General features: G+C 34.4%; 1 protein-coding gene across 1 annotated transcript in view; it reads right to left on the minus strand.

Annotated features, from left to right (window-relative positions):
• Positions 1 to 1,592: 1,592 nt before the first annotated feature.
• The window catches only part of TFEC (transcription factor EC), a 107,674-nt gene continuing 92,125 nt past the window's right edge, over positions 1,593 to 17,141 (minus strand). The window contains exons 4-8 of the mRNA XM_063309345.1: positions 11,893 to 12,007; positions 10,801 to 10,851; positions 7,649 to 7,724; positions 5,742 to 5,889; positions 1,593 to 2,693 (exon numbers count right to left, since the gene is read on the minus strand). Coding sequence (XP_063165415.1) covers positions 2,316 to 2,693; positions 5,742 to 5,889; positions 7,649 to 7,724; positions 10,801 to 10,851; positions 11,893 to 12,007 — 768 coding nt within the window. The 3' untranslated portion in view covers positions 1,593 to 2,315. The remainder of the gene's footprint in view (positions 2,694 to 5,741; positions 5,890 to 7,648; positions 7,725 to 10,800; positions 10,852 to 11,892; positions 12,008 to 17,141) is intronic.

A 17,141-nucleotide genomic window follows, 5' to 3' on the forward strand; every position in this document is an offset into this window, starting at 1 on the left:
ACGACCTCAGTGCGCTTTGCATAGCATTTGTGTGTGTGTGTGTGTTTGTGTGATTGGGACATAACATGAATGTAAAATATACAAGTTTCTTTTTAAAAATATTCGAAGTATGATTTAAAGTAGGGACGCATCCACATTGTAACATCATCAGTAGAATTATATTGTGGATGACGATTCAGGATTTTCTAAAAAACAAAGAGTATCAAGCACCTATATAGAATCTAACTTAGAAGACTGCATAATCTGTTCAGTTTCAATGTATCCATCAGGAAAGTGTCCAGCAGAAGGTTATTCTAAAACTGTCTAGATTCTTTAGGAGTGCTACTTTGTTGTATTCTATGTTTTTTGTATCAAAATTTCATGCTACTCTCTAGGAACTTAAAATGATCCAAAAATGATGTAAGTAACCCATTCCCTCTTATTGCTACAGTACCTCTATTGTTTCATCAATCTGTATGTTTTGTGGAAGTGCATTACAAGGGCATTTCCACTATAAGGCACATACTTATCCTAATTTTCAAACATTATTCCAAGGTCAACTGATTTCACCTTTGGATGGTAAATCTTGATTAATAATCTCTTTTCTTTTTCTTTTCTGTAGAATGAAATTGCACTTCCACCCTACCACAGGATCCTTCTTACAACACTTTCCATACAAAATGCTAGATGGAAACAAGATAGTATACCATTCTAAATATATTGGAAGTAAAATTACAGCAGTGCTGCATTTCTTACAAATAATATAAGGTATTACTGTATGTCTAACAGATATTTCAGTGCTGTTTTTAGTGACTGCAGGGAGAAGCCAAAGGAATTCTAAAATAAACAGATGCTTTTTTTGTGTAGAAAATATAACACTGCAGTGGCAAGATTCTGTATTCTTCAGTCTTTTTGACCTTCATCCCTATCTATGCATCTGTTCCTTTTTCATACCTAACATTGATATTTCACTTCAGATAATATTCACAATTAATTCCACAACTTTCTCCTGACTTTAATGGGGAATAGTTTTAATCAGCTATGTACATGTAGTACAATTTCTTCATTCAAAGAAAATGTCCATTCTTCAGTGATTTGGAACAATTAATGTTAATAATAGGATTTTACAGTCCTTAAGTATTAGGCTGCACCAATCTAATCTTTTTTTATACGGCCTATCCAGACTTTTTGAAACCACTGGATAATTTTATTCCCAAAATGCTCTGGGACAATGTTATTCCTTCATTCAGAATTATTTTAAGGGGAATTGTGGTGTTTCAGTGTCCAATTTGTAATCCTACAATTCACCTTAAGAGTGCTACTGCTGGGCACTATACACTGTTCATGGGGAATGGGGCAGTTCCAGTATACCAAGAATGTGAGGGCTGTAAGTCCTCTCACATGCAACACAATTTTATATCCCCTATACACTTTTCAAGCTGTTAGGTTTGGGACTCCTTCTGATTCAGTTCTAATGAATAAATAATTTACATTGGTAGGAAGTATTTTCATGAGAAATGTCAGGAATTCCGAGATGTGAGGTACATTGTCTGGACTTGAATCTTCATGAGCTATTATGGATGGAGTATGATCTGTAGAATAACTTCTTGAAGTTGTCAGGCTGTATGAAATGTATGGACTAGGCAATCAAATATATGTACTTTAGGGTCCTGCTTCTCAGTCTCAATAGTTCAAGCATCCTAAAGTGGAAAACATACCCTCTAATTTTAGATTCACATGTAACTGGCTACCCTTGATCCCAACATTCCCTAATATGAATTTGAATGCTATATAATACTGGAATAAAATTGCAAGGTAATGTACAGTATGCACAACATTCCTGGTAAATAAATCAGAATGAATACAAAATGTCTGATGGTTTGAGTCCAATCACTTCCAAACAAAGGCATTGTGGAAATGGCAAGATTCTACGCATGTTCCCAGAGAAAAAGGAACAGCAGGCCCTCTTTGCATTAGCTTCCATGCACAGAGGGCAAAGGGTTATCTGAAACTTCCCCTCATGATTCAGAAACTTGATTTTTAATGAATAAAATAACTTCCATTCAAAATGTTTGCCCTGTATACATGAAGAGCAATGCTCTCCTTGAATATATGTGCCCACCCCCCTTCTCTTGCCTGAGTGTAAAATATTACCACTTTCCATAATATTGGAATTTTTTCTTCAATTTTTTTTTTATTTCACACTCAACCCTTTCCAAAACAGAGTCTATCAGCAATCAACCCTGATTATGCTGAAATGAGCAGCAACATAAAGTATAGCACCAATAAAGCAAGGGAGAATTCCTTCTATTCTACCTATGGAATGTTTTCCTACATTATACATCATCACCATCACCTGAACTGCAACTGCTCCTTCGGCTGCTTCCTTTTGATACAGCAGGAGACACAGAAGATAAAAGAGGGTCTATCCCAAGTGGCGATATTGTATCATCTAGTAGTATTTCTTCCAATCTCTGCTCTTTTAAGGCAGCACTAAAAGACAAGTCTGTAAAGCGGGAGAGTGGATCAGAAAAGGCTGCAGCTGAGTCACCTAGATCAGCATGTTGCTCGTGGGCCGCGGCGAGATGTTGAATACAGTCTACTGAATTCTCTTCGGGATATGCCTGTTGCCTCATGACACAGGATGCTAAGTCCACCACGCTAATTGAAGACATGATTGGTAGTCCATGGGCATGTGCTTGTATTTCTAGCTCCTGTGGCGTAAGAGAAAATAATTAGAGAGCAGGTTTTTTAAAAATCAAATGGGTTCCGTGCATCACAGTGCTATATCTGGTGCAGTTCTGAATCCTAGTTTGACAGTATGCTTAAAATGTAACATACAAATGCAGCTAGCTTAGTTTTTTGGTCTCTTTTTAAAGTCACATAAAGACTACATATGGTCATGATGATAAACCATGGGCTATTTGTATGACTTGGGAGTCTCAGACTCATGCAGAGATATGAATGCCCAGTTAAAGAATGATTCAGGAACAATACAGTCCTCCAAGGTATTTTCTTTCTTTAAAAAATAGAAAATAGATTATATTTCATAATATTTCATTTTCAAATGATACATAAGATGGTTAAAAAGATACATAAAGTAGTCAAGTCGCAATGCATTTTCTATGTTTGGAAATCAAGATACCCATTCAAGAAAGGTATCAAAGTTCATCTTAGTGAAGAATCACCTTCAGTTTCCAAAAGTCCATAAAACAATAATATTATAATAAAATTTTGTTATTATATTGTAATAAAATGATAACACAATGATAAAATAAAAGCTTAGAAAAAATTAAAACTGTTGGGGGGGTTTCAGATTCTGAAAAAGGGGATTCTTTATGTACTGCTTTGTGCCAAAATATATATTCTGAGCTTTTTCACAATTTTCCCTGAAAAATCAGTGCTTTCTGCAACTAGAACATATAATTTATTTTTAGTCTGAATAAACAATTTATAATTTCTTCTGTTTACAGGATTAACGTTTTGCCTATCTGCTGCTTAAGACAGGTAAAATTGAAGAAATGCTCCATTTTTAGAGCTAAGCACTTTACATATCCATTTGCAGTAAAATATTTTTAAAAATTCAATTAATGTTATAATTATTTTCTCAATAAAGTATACTTTCAGTTTGATATCCCAAAAATATTTGAATAAACAAGAAAGAAAGAAAGAAAGAAAGAGCCTATTTTATAAAGTAACAAAGTAACTAAATATCTATAGAGTGCTAAAATAACTCCTGCATTTATTCCATTTTTCTCCAAAATTTTCAAAACAAAACAAAAAAGAAACAAACAACATTTTTGTGAACACACATTTTTCTTCAGTTGCTTCAGAGTTTCCAGAAATATTAAATACCTAGGCTTACCCTTTGTTCCCTGTGACAGATGACATTGGAAACCTTTGCTTTCATTTTTTAAGCTCATGAAACATTAGCACCATTTTGACATTGGTTGTATCTTATAGCTGATTGAATTAAACAAGTTTTAAACACTTATTTATCAAGTTGCTTTGTTTCCATAAAATAAAACTTGATTAAAACTGCATGTATGTATGTTTCAGTGTTTGCAGACTACTCCAATTAGCAAGACTGTGGACACAATAAATACTATTAAAATAGTATAATGATTAAATAAAATGTTGTCAACTGTCTCCCAATTTTTGTTATAAATGCAATTCTGATGGTAGAATGGATTCTTAATATCCTCCATGATTTGGGTAACCTCTGGAAAAGACCAAGGTCAGATATTGATACTGGGTAAATGAAGGAGATGGAATTTCTAATGTATGAAGAAAGAATGACCTTTAGCAGGACCTTTTAATTGTGGGATGCAGTAATAGTATGGAGGCAATTTCCTGGGCCTAACTTATATAAGGTTCATCTCTAAAGAAATTAAATTATTTGAAATGATCAGTATCATATTTTTAATTCATGTCAGAAAAACTAATCAGTTGAAGTATGTTCCCAATAGTTATTCTATTAGAAATTCTCCACAGATTTCCACTGCCTGGGCTCTTGAGTTCAATGGACCAAAAATAATTAAAGTGGGGGACAGTGTCTCAACTGTACAATTTGCTCTGTGCCTCTCAGAATTTTAAAACACTCATGTACTCAATTGCTGCACTGTGTTTGTTTTTATAGAAACAATGCCTATTTGTGGTAAGCATCTATTTACAATCTTGTGCATATTCTAGCTAAAGTTAAGTACTTTCAAATCCTGTAATTTCAATGAGAGTCTTTCGATCTTGCATTAAATAGACTTGGAAGTCCTATCAATCTCACTGAGTTTAATACTGTATTACCTTGCTAAGGTCATCATACCTTACAACACAGTCCTATACATGTCTATTTAATTTCTGATAAGAAGGCAATGGCAAACTACTTCTGAAATCTTGCCAAGAAAACTGCAGGGACTTTTCCAGGAAGCCACCCAGGAGCCAATACTGACTCAATACTGATTCAATCATCTGTATCTCTATCTGTATTTCTGTCTCTATCTCTATCTCTAATCTCTATCTTTTACTGTCTATTTAAATCCAGCAACCTAGATGGATTAGAAGTGGGAAAACCCAGGTTCTAGTTCCCCTCAGTGATGGAAGCCCATGACGACTTTGGGCCACTGTCTCTCAGCCTAACCTATCCTACAGAGTTGCTCTTGTGGGGACAAATAGGGAGAACCTTGATCTCCTATACAAGGGCAGAATAGAAATCAAATAAATAAATAATAAGAATGCCGGGCTGTATAAAAACAAATGCCCTTTAGTATTGGTGATTTCGATTGAAATATCTACCTCTGAAAATGAAACAGGCCCAAGTGCTTCCCCTTGAATGGGTCTTGCCTTGCACTAAGTACTTAGAAGTGAAGAGAAAAATCTTTTCTTTACACACGAATTATTTTACAATATTCAGGAATGCTATCTAGAACCTGCCTGGATACCTTACCCAATTAAAAATGCTGTAGATCGTTTACTGTCTATTATAGGGAGCTACCAGAAAATGATGTGCTGCTTAATTTAATGTAGCACAATGTACCCGAAGGTAAAACAAGGTCAGGAACATTTTTTGAAGTGTAAAGCCCCACATCTTGAATTTCCAAGTAATATAGAGTTTCCCCCCTCTCCAGTGTAGATCTGTGTGTATGTGCTTTATAATCACTGAATACAGTTTGATGATGTAAAAGCTGTAGAAAAATCAGGGGGAGGGAGGGAGGGGGGGAGGGGGGGAGGGAGAGGTTGGCTTTGAACAGGCATTTTCCTCTACAAACCTGAATTCGAAGCAAGAGTCGTCTATTAGCCTGCTCTAATTTCTTCTGTCTCTGCTCTAACTCTTGCGTTCTCTGTTGTTCTTTCTGTAACCACTTGATATACTCCACTGATGCCTTTAAAATAGTTCCTTTGTTCCAACGCATATCACTGTAGAAAGTAGTGATAACCTTTTCACAATTGTGCATGTCAGCAAAATTCATAAAAATGTACAAAATCTTTTATATTAATATGAAATAATGATTTACATGACCATTATTCACTCTTCGATATTATTGCTTCTGAATGGAAATTTTAATAGAATAGTTAAAAAGCCCTTATATATTAAAATTAATCCCAGAATGAAAATAAGTGTCAAAAGAAAGTAATAAAGTGACTTTTTTGTATAAGATCTAAATGCAGATTCATGATTCTACTTTTACAGTCTTTATATTTTTAGTAAAAATTGCTTTTGTTATTAACTCTAAGATTAAAATCTATGTGCAGTACTCTCCATTAATGAACTAGGAAACATATATTACTGACAATTTAAGCTTAAATTTTTGAATATAATTTAAAATTTATAACTCTTTTCACCTAATTTTCTAATGAGCATGCTTTTATTCTTATTTGAATAAAAGGTTTTACCTAATTTTGATTTTCAGTGTTGATAATACACCAAAATCATCGTTTAGTTTTAGCAACTATTCCGTATCACATTATGAAAACTTTATGATTAAAATAAACTCAAACAAACTTTTCTATAATATGGTATATGACAGTAAGTGCTTTGTATGCTTGGTACATCCACACTAATGTGATTCATAACTTCTTCAGTGTAATGGTTGTACCACATCAGTGTTATAAAACTGCAAATTAAGTAAACAGCTAGACAACACTGAGACAGAACACTCAACAAGTCACACACAACAACACATACACAGGAACACCCCTTCTGTAAAATTAGCAATGGAAAGTATTGTGCATTTTCTTTGACCATATTTTTCACATAGCTTTTGTATACATCCACAATTATGCATATCTTTAGGACCAAAATAATACAGTACAATTGTAAATAAGTCAGTTTCTCTTTCAACTATGCCTGCATTTATAAGTTAAACCCAACATTACCTCATAATATTGTTCTGGGTTTTGAAATTTAGTTAATTACTATATTAGAACTGTATTTCAAATTAAGGAAGGCTCTTTGTGCAGTTCTTCATTATAATTATGTGGAACAATAATTGTATGTAATTGAGTGTGTGTGTGTGTGTGTAAAATTGTTCTCTTTTGTATAGTCAGCATTGTAAATATTGATATTGAAACAATTGAACGCATATATAGGAGAGCCTTGAAAGCATCACCTTGCAAGATGACGATATGTCAAGAAAATTATGCAAACTAATAAAATCAGTATTTCTGAAATTTATAGTAGAATTAAGTTATTAAATATTCAAATATTAGACTGCAAATTAATCTAAATATATTACTTAATTATTCTACTAATCTAATTAATTATTATTCTTGGCTTATAATTCCTAAGCAGATTGGGAACTTTTTAAAATCTATTTAAAACGTTACCAATATTTATAATTACTTTATGATGCACATTTTTAAGAGTTTGACATAATGATAGTAAACATTATATCTCTTATCAAGGAGATACTAATCCCAAAATGGCACTTATCCTTCTTTCAGGTATCATGTTAAAAATATCTTGCCACATGGACCAATATATTATGTTTAGATTACCAGTTGAGTTAGAATCTGGAATTACCCATCAACTGACTCTAGCAATCTGCCACCTTTAGACAAAATGTCCACATGAACTAGGACATCTAAAAACCCTGTTTCATACTTTGCTCCATTCTTTGTATTTTCTTTGTATTTAAATTCTAAACACAATGATAAAAATGAGACATGAACTCACGGATCATTAGACTTTGGAATAAGTGTGCCAAGCTCCTTGATCCGGTAATTAATGTTATACCTCCTTCTTCTTTCAACTATAAAAGCAAGATATTTTAATGATAGCAGAATACAACAGAAAAGATATAATATATTAGCAGACAGCAACACAGTTCTGTTACAAAACACTGTACTCTGTTTCAAAAGTCACAGTATTTCTACTTTATAGAAAATGCCCAATAGTATATAACAAATATACTTTAATTTTTAAAATTACTTTGTAAAGCCTGAAAATATTTAATGTGTGAAAACCATTAAATGCTTAGTTTAACTATCCAGGTCCAATCACTAAGTTCTTTTTAAGGGAGAAAAATAATAAATACCAAAAGATTTATCTTCAATGAAAGAATACCTAACTCTACAACTAAAATGTGCAGAGAACAATGCTTTTATAGGAATTTAATGTATAAAATATGATAAATGTAACAATGTGCACCACTAACATTAGGCTGTGTGTGGTCAAATAATAACTGTGATTCTCATCTGATCTGACAATGAACTAAAATTGTGAATCTGTACTCATGGAATGTGTGCATTTATCATATCAGACAAGTTATTTTGAAGGGCTGCAAAGAGGTGATAATATCATCACGTGTTTGATGCCATTTGAATGGAAATGTTTACTTTACAATCTCATCCATGTTTACTTAAAAGGAAGGTCTACCTCTGATCTTAAGAATGTATGCTTAATTCTTTCACAAATTATAAATCTTAATTACCATTAAGGCTTGAAAAATTGGTGAAAAAACTGCCCAATAGTATATAACAAATATACTTTAATTTTTAAAATTACTTTAAAATTTTATTTTTTTCAAGAAACAGTACAAGTCACTTTTTGATTGTAAAATATCTATGTTTAATATCTGCTTGTTGCACGCAGCCATCCACTTGCTTCATATTATTATGGAGTGTTATGGCACACTTAGTGGTTGTTGTCACCAAGATGACTATTCAAAAGTAAGAATATCAGGTTAACTAGGATATTATTTAAATTATCTGGCACACATACATAATTTATTTGGAATGTGCAGTTTCATTTTAAGACACCCATGAAGCATGATGCATATATAAATTGCACAGAAAACAATGGGGATACTGTACAATCCAATTGTGCTAACATCACCAATTCCTGCATAATTCAGTATCATGGCATTAAATGAAATGGGATGTTGGTTTCCTTACCTAGTTTAAACTGGATAGGAAGTTATAATTTCTATTTACCTAGATATCTAACCTTACGGCACAGACCTATTTCAATTGGTTAATGGTGAGATGATGTGGGCCATATGCACAATTTTTGCAAGTTGAATATTCTAACTTTTTCTCCTAAACACACCAATTTCTGGTCACTTTAGGCATTCTTTTGTGCAGACAACAGTAGGCAACATATCCAGGTTAATCCAGGGTACTGAAGGCCAAGAATGCAGTATTAACAATATTTATTTATTGCTTGGAAATCATCATCATCATCACCCCAGGTCCTTGGGAAGGACTCGACAGGTGGATAAAATGCCAAATCCAGGCTAAAAAACATCTGGCTGAGAATAATAATAATAATAATAATAATAATAATAAAAATTAAGGTGATCACTAATACTTTTGGCTTTTACTGCTTTGCTCACATCAATGGATGATTCAAACATCACCATATAAACCAACTCTGAGCTGAAGAATAGGTTACAAAAAGTGAAAATTAAGGAAAAGATTATATGAACTACTTGATACAAAAACTGATAGTTTGATCATTGTCCATGTAGCTCAGGATATCCTACTATGAGCAAATCTGCACTGCACTTCTGAGCTGCTCCTGTCTTGTGCCCATGGCAGTTTTAGGCTAAGTCACTTTAAGAAAAACCTGCCCAGCCTGAGATGGTTTGGCAACTTCTCGAAATGGATTCACTCTGGACTGCAGGCTACCATGTTCTCCCATAGGACAATTTCCCTGTTGTTGTACCGTCCCAACTTCCTGTTTCAGCAAAGCAATGGCCAATCACTTTCATGTCTACAAAGTTAAATTGAATGTATAAATGTAAAGGTAAAGCATCAAAATGTACATATGCACAACAACCAGATTAAAAATAATTTTTATTTTATTGTGTTTTCAGAGTTTATTTGAGAAAGGTCTGTTGCTACCTCGCTTATAGTGTTTTTCCAGAGGCACGTGGTTAGAACATTTTCTTTACATACCTGGTTCAAAACCCAGCAGAAACTTGTTTTTTATTACTATTTTTCTTTCTCTGGCCTCCATATTTTAAAAAAAAGGCCAGGAAAAAAAATAAATCCTGGGTTGCACCTTTCATCATTTCTACCGTCACTTGAGTCAAATGATTGGAGACTCAAGTGACTAAAGAAGCCACAAGATAATGCAACCATGGACTATTTTTTTGAGCCCATGGAAAAATAGGGAGGTCAGGAAAAGGAGAAAAAAAAAAGCCCAAATACCAGGTTTCTTGTTCTGTAAAAGAAGCATTTTAACCACTGTGCTATTGCAACAATAATTTAACATAAGCAGCAAAAGACCTCCTTGAAGACCTCCTTTGAAGATAGAGTGAGAGGGTAAAGAGTGATGTCATCCATTCCTGCCCTCAAACAAAAATGGTTGCTGATGTGTTCTGGCAACAGGACAACCCAGGCAGTGCAGATAAGACCTTAGATTGGCAGTAGTACTCTGCAATCACAAAAGTTTCTACTACTTTCAGCTGAATTGTTATAAATTATCTTCTCCACACAAAGTTTATGCGAACTGCACTTCTACCGAGCAACATAATTTCTCACGGTAAACATGTTTTTTTATGAAACAGAAGACTGGGATGTTTATGTTTAGATCAAACCCACTAAAATCAAGTAAGTGCATCCTAATTATCAAGATCCATTGATTTCATGGGTCTGCTTTCAGCATGGTGAATTCTGGATCCATCCTATTATGTATCATGGGAGAAAATATATCCTGAGACATGGAGTGTGAGTTGGTTATTATCCGTGTGAATTTTTCAGGTGTGCCCCTTTGACAAGAAAAGATCATTCAGATTTTCTTCAGCAATAACTCTAAAGGAAAGAGTTTTTCTATAGTCTGCTAACAATAATGAATGTTAGGAAAGTGTTAAATATACTCACTGAGATTATGGTTGTCCTTTTTTTGTCTCTCTTTTGCCATTGCTCGTGTATCTGTGAGAGAAAGCAAAATCTATTTAAATGGGTCATAAGTTGCTCTGAGTTACAAGGAACTTTTTTCAAACAAGATTTTAAGAAATGTTTTACAGTCTCAGATTTCCTGGTAGTTTTGCCATTTCCTGCTTCCTTATTTGTTGTTTAGAGCATGTGCTGAGTTTTTATTTTGAAAAAAAAATAATCATGCATTTTTAATTTTTAAAATTCTGAAGAAGCAGGATCCAATTTGTTGTACATTACACTGGGGTGGAAAAAAACCTTACAATACTTTAAAGTGAATTTGAGTTCCTACTTCTATAACGCTAGGCATAATCAGATTTCTAAACTATTTGTATGTTGGGGAAAGAGGAAGAAAACCAGCTCTTTGTTCTCTTTGAGTTGCACTGATAAACTGCATGGTTGTTAAGATTCTTTAGATTAATTGAATGAAAGTCTGAAAGATGTTAATTCATTAATGTGGTGAATGGGTGTATTGTGAACCTTTAAAAGAGTCACTTATGATGACCTGGAACAAATGTAATGGATGATAATTTATTTTTATCATGGGCCAGAAGTCAAAATGTGTGCAGATTGATTATATTTCCTACAGTAATTACAGTCATTAGCAGCATGTGTCTAGTTATAAGGACCAGCAAAGTTATAAGGACCATGCCTTTTATTGTCAGGGATATTCAGGACAAGTAGAGAAAAATGTCTTGAACCAGATCTTTCTAATTCAGGGAGGCTACTAGTAATCTCGAGATCGAATGCTAAATGGCTAACAGTGTTCCCTACCTGTTCTTCACATTTCGTAATTCATTACCAAGAGTGAAAACAATCACATAGATGGTATAAAACTAATTAGTGAGGGAGTAGAGAGTAGAAACAGTACACTGTGAAGGTGTCCAATGTGTGTTTAAATCAGTGCCACTATGTTTTCAATCTACAGGGTTTTCTTTCTCCTACAAACAACACAGACACTTCAGCATTTTTTAAAGGCAGCTACTATTTTTATTTAAAAAAGGGTTTCAGTATGCCAAAATCTCAAAGCTGTATTACCTGTGATTTCCCTTTTTACAGGCAAATTAGAAGGACAGGAAGTATTGGTAAGACCCATATTAGTAGCTGTCATTCCTTGGTCACTGCTGTATATATCCAGAATGCTACTTGAAAGCTTTTAAGAACACAGGGAGTGAAAGAAAAATACATAACATTAGGTATCAGGGAATTAAAATAAATTCATGATTTTCATAAGGGGAAAGGCATATGTTAAGAACAAAATTCCTTTTCAGATGCGTATTCATGTCTTAATCTCAATGGGAACTGCAAATGCTCATCTGAAAAACAGACTTTGCCCTTATCTTGTATAAAATAAAATTAAATGTTAAGGGTCAAAATTGCCATTGTTCCATATGCAGAAACTAGAGGAAGGTTGATTTGAGTTTTATATGCAGAATGATGCCTGGTTATGGCCCCTGATGTCTGATTTTGAATTAATGCCATAGCATATTTTCCAATAACAGGATTACTGCCACTACACTTCAAATATGAGTTAAGTTGAAAGGGAAAATAACCTTGCTGATCTTACCTGAGACCCAAGTGAATTTCTAACTATCTCCCTGAACTCAGTTCCTAAATTGTTTGTGCTCCGTGCAGCATACAAAAAAGATGAAGCTATGCAAATCGTCTTAAAATGGACCTGGATGGAGCATAGGAGACCATGCTGTGGGGGAGTACCTTACAAAGGCATTAGGAGAGTTTAGGTAATTAATTCTCTATCTGCTATGTAGACAAAAACTTTATAACCTGCTCTTTGATTGTTCATTTATTTCTGATCTTTAATATGAAATCCCTCCAAACATAAAATTAGGCTTGTAGATATTTCGTTGGGATTTTTAAAATAACTTTCAAATTTGTAATGCCTTTGATTGATATAACTTCACACAATACGGACAATCAATTCATACAGAAAATCTGGAAGTAACAACTATTCCAGTTCCTGCAATTTTTTCCCCATAGATGGGTATTCCATGATTCAGAACAGACCCTTGTTTCCAGGGTTTTAGCTTGCTAGGGCATCAGGCAATTGGCTGGCTACCGACTGGACACACAATCAACCTCTGTCTGCTCTTGGTGCCCTACATAATGCTTTAGTTTTGTTAAGATTCTGTGGGGACACACAAAGGATGAAAGTCCCAAGGGTGTGTTTTTTAATCTTTTCCAGATCAATACACAATAACTATTTGTTTTGTTCTATTTGTTAAATCGCTACATGGAGTTCCCATAGAGCACAAATAAGGAATAATGAGAGGGTGAGAGAGAGAGAGAGCCAGGTTGGTGTAGTGGTTAAGGCATCAGGCTAGAAACCAGGAAACCATGAGGCACAAAGCTAGCTAGGTAACCTTGGGCCAGTCACTCTCCCTCACCCCTAGGAAGGAGGCAATGGCAAACCCCTTCTAAAATCTTGCCAAGGAAACTGCAGACACTTGTCTAGACAGTTGCCAGGAGTCAAGACTGACTCGAAGAAACAACAACAGCAACAACAACAATGGGAATAATGAGATATCAGAAAGAAGAAGAAAAGAATCACAATAGCTAAATGTCTACAATGCATCATAACCCATAATATCAGTACATTGGAGTATTTAGCTCTATATCTAACAATAAATGAAAATACAAAAACCAATTAACAGCGCAATTTACAAGATCTGATGCTTTCATTAAAATGACAAAAATATTGTTGCACTGTGATGCTCCAAGCTGCTTTTGTATATGCATGCTATATTGTGGTGCATGTACAAAAGGGTGCAGCATGATGCTGATTTTGTTATTTGCCCCTCCCTTGAGCCGACACCCCCCATGGATGTTTCTAAATCTTCTACATACTCAGAAAGAAGCCCCACAGACCTCAATGCGGCTAGCATACACTGTATTCCAATCTAATGTTACTGGGTATCATTAGTGTGGGTAGCGGTCAAAAGCTACCTTGGTGACTTTGGGTTAATGTTACCTCTCAGTCTAACCATCCATGAAGGATTGTTGTGAGAATAAATGAGGGTGAAAACTTGTGCAATTCACTGAGCTTTCTGGAGGAAAGATAGGAAGCAAATGTAATAACTAAATAAATGCATAAATAAATACTGAAGAGAATAAATGTCACATTTTCTAATATTTACATAAAATTCTAGCATTCCATCATATCTCAACAATGCATTTCAGCCACAACCTTTCTTCATCCTCAGATATTGACTGAGTGAAAAAGCAGAGGTGGAAGACAAAAAATAGAATAAGGTGTCTTTAAGAGGAGAAAATGGATGAATGTATTGAAAATGGTAAGAATAGGATGCAAAGAGTATTGTGGGGCCAGACCAAACATCCATCTTGTACAGCATACAGAGCATTAATGTTGCAACATCCACCCTGGAAACTGATGTTAAGAGGTATTCTATCTCAGATATTGGAGGGAACCAATAACCACTGATAGCCTCTATTGCAGAGTTTCTCAACCTTGGCAACTTTAAGATGTGTGGACTTCAATTCCCAGAATTCCCCATGCTGCTATATTTTTAGCAACAGATTCCACATTCTGAATATGTATTATGTGAAGAAAGGCCCTCTTTTTGTCCCAGCTCTGCCAGTATTCAGCTTCATTGGATGACCAATGAATTCTTCTTCTTTGTGTGTATGCCTTTTCCTAGCCTGAATCTGGAAATCTTATACATGCAGTTTTGTATAAATTTTATATGATAAATCTTGTCCATTATATGTCTTGGTTCAACAGTTTTCAGATCTGCTGTGTTTTTAGCAGACATTTTCTAATTTAAAAAATCAACATCTGTTTTCATTTGCAACTTTCTCTGACATGTGGTCAGTGTCCCTGATGCATGCAACTTTTAATGTAAACACTTACATAATCTTTTATGGATGATATCCTTTGTTACATAAATTTCAAAATGCAGGCTTTATAAATATAAAAGTATTTTTAACAATGTAATTACCCTCCCTTTTTTTTGTATGCAATATTCAGAATATACATTTTACTAGTTGCATCATTCAAACAATTTGGAGCCGGGGTAGTTTTTTAAAGCAAATATCAAACATTAGAAGATGTTAAATATTCTCTTGGATGGAGTTTATTTTGGCAGATCTCATTAATAAATTCATGATTAATGGTGAATTATTTTTAGATCTCTACCCTAGCCTAGGTAAACACTTGTTCAGTTCCAGTGTATGTTGAACTTCAGTTTAAATATAAAAAATGTGGAGAATCTTGGAAATTTTTGATGGAATCAGATTTCATGGCGCAGTGTACATTCCATCAGTTACATTAATTATTATCCTAAATTATCAAGCATATGTATAATGCTGGGGTGCTGAAGGAATCACAATTGAAGAAATGAAAAGCAAATGCGGAATTATATGAAAGGGTAAAAGGATACAGGGACCATTAAGAAGGCAGTGCTGATTATAATGTTAACATTATCACTAGAAGGCTAATTCATTAATAACTACTATACATATTAGGGTTTCACTAAATGATCACCATACATTTGTGAGTTTGCCTGAATGTGTATGGCCTGTCAATTTAAGATAATACTTTATGCATTTGAAGGAGTGGTTGCCAGCTTTGTGGCTGCCATGGAGAAACATACAAAAATACTTCAAGAAATAAAACAGCAAAAGGCACATTTGTTGCAGTGAGCATCAGGTAGCGCTATCTTTAACTCTGAGCTGTATAGAGCCTTTAGTTCAAATCCTGGGTCAGGTGAGATCTGCAAGGGTTTATTATTCTCTCATAATACAACCAAATTCATTAGGTTTGCAAAGATTCAATTATGTATACACTCTTTTTGAAGGAAGAGTGAGTTACTTATCATGCTGACAGCAGGTTTGACTTGATGATCTGTGTAAAAAATGTTTTCCAGAACTAGACATCCTCTTAATCAAAATGGGGAGGAGGAGGAGGGGGAGGAGGGGGAGATAAATGGAGATACCATTTCACTATTTGAATCATTCTGTTTGGTTTTATTTCTTATTTTCCATTCCTCACATTTAAAATGGATCCAGGGACTGAGTCTCAAACTAAACAGGCTGTAGAATATCCATGTGTGTGTTAATTCTTGGAGTACACCTGTACTCCAAGAATGTACGTCATATTGATTTCTTTCTGTTATCTGTTTCTGAAATGCATGCAGCAATGTACAAATAGGAATCAAAATCCTGTCTGTAGGCTTTTGGATAAAGCAACATCTATGAAAAATTTAGCAAAATAATATGCAGATTTAAAAAACAGTCAGGATTTTTACAGTATTGTCCTAACCGTAATACTTTCCTTGTTGGAGTGTTACTTCCAGGTCAAAACGAATACATCAATTCCATTGTGCATTCAGAAAGCCAATGGTTGATATACAAATGTATTTAAAATTGAAAATGAATTAATTAAGCTTGTGTAGCACAACACCATGTGAGCTCTTATATTAACAAGCAAAGCTAGCATAAATTCTACATCATTACAGTAATCAAAGGTTTGCTAATTGTAAAATGCAAACCTGCAGCCAATGCCAATTGGCTTCTTACATAATAAAAGTAATCTATAAGATGGCTGTCAATAATTATGAACCACAGACACATACCAAGCAAATCATGAAATGTAGAGAAAGGGTACCTTTCAGTTTAATGCATATTGTTTGCGTGGCTATGGCAGTCAATATACGTCTCTTCCACTTCCCTCTCCCCTCTCACAAATAAAGCATTTTGCTCAATGCTAAGATCCATGCTGAATGATTAACACAGCAAATGGTTAACCAAACATCTTTAGACAATACAACTGCAGAGACATGAAGTTCCAAGGAAATCAGAATTCACTAACCAAGTTAGATCCCAGATGTGCTTTGTTAGTAGCTAATTAAAATAACAAAAAAGAACATTACTTGCATTTTACCTGATTCGAATATGGATCTTTTTTTGTATTTGACCCCTCTTCTATACATTCATGTGGAGCTAATGATGATTATACAGTTTTTGTCATTCTCTTCATTATCATCACCCTTTTTCTCCAAAAACTTAATGTGACTCTTTTGGGTCCCCTTAGCATAATTTTACAAGGCTGTCGAGTGAGGTAGGTAAGATGGAAAAACAGTAATCTCCCCAATCTTCCAATAATGAATTTATGAATTAGCCCCAGTGACTTCTTCATATGCATATTTGTCCTACTGCATTAAAGAACTCTGCTGGATCAAGCCAAATATCCATCTACTGGAGCATTTTATCCTTGCATTGGCCAGCCAGATACCTATAAGACATGAATT

The sequence above is a fragment of the Candoia aspera genome, chromosome 7, assembly GCF_035149785.1.
Source record: "Candoia aspera isolate rCanAsp1 chromosome 7, rCanAsp1.hap2, whole genome shotgun sequence".
NCBI lineage: Eukaryota > Metazoa > Chordata > Lepidosauria > Squamata > Boidae > Candoia > Candoia aspera.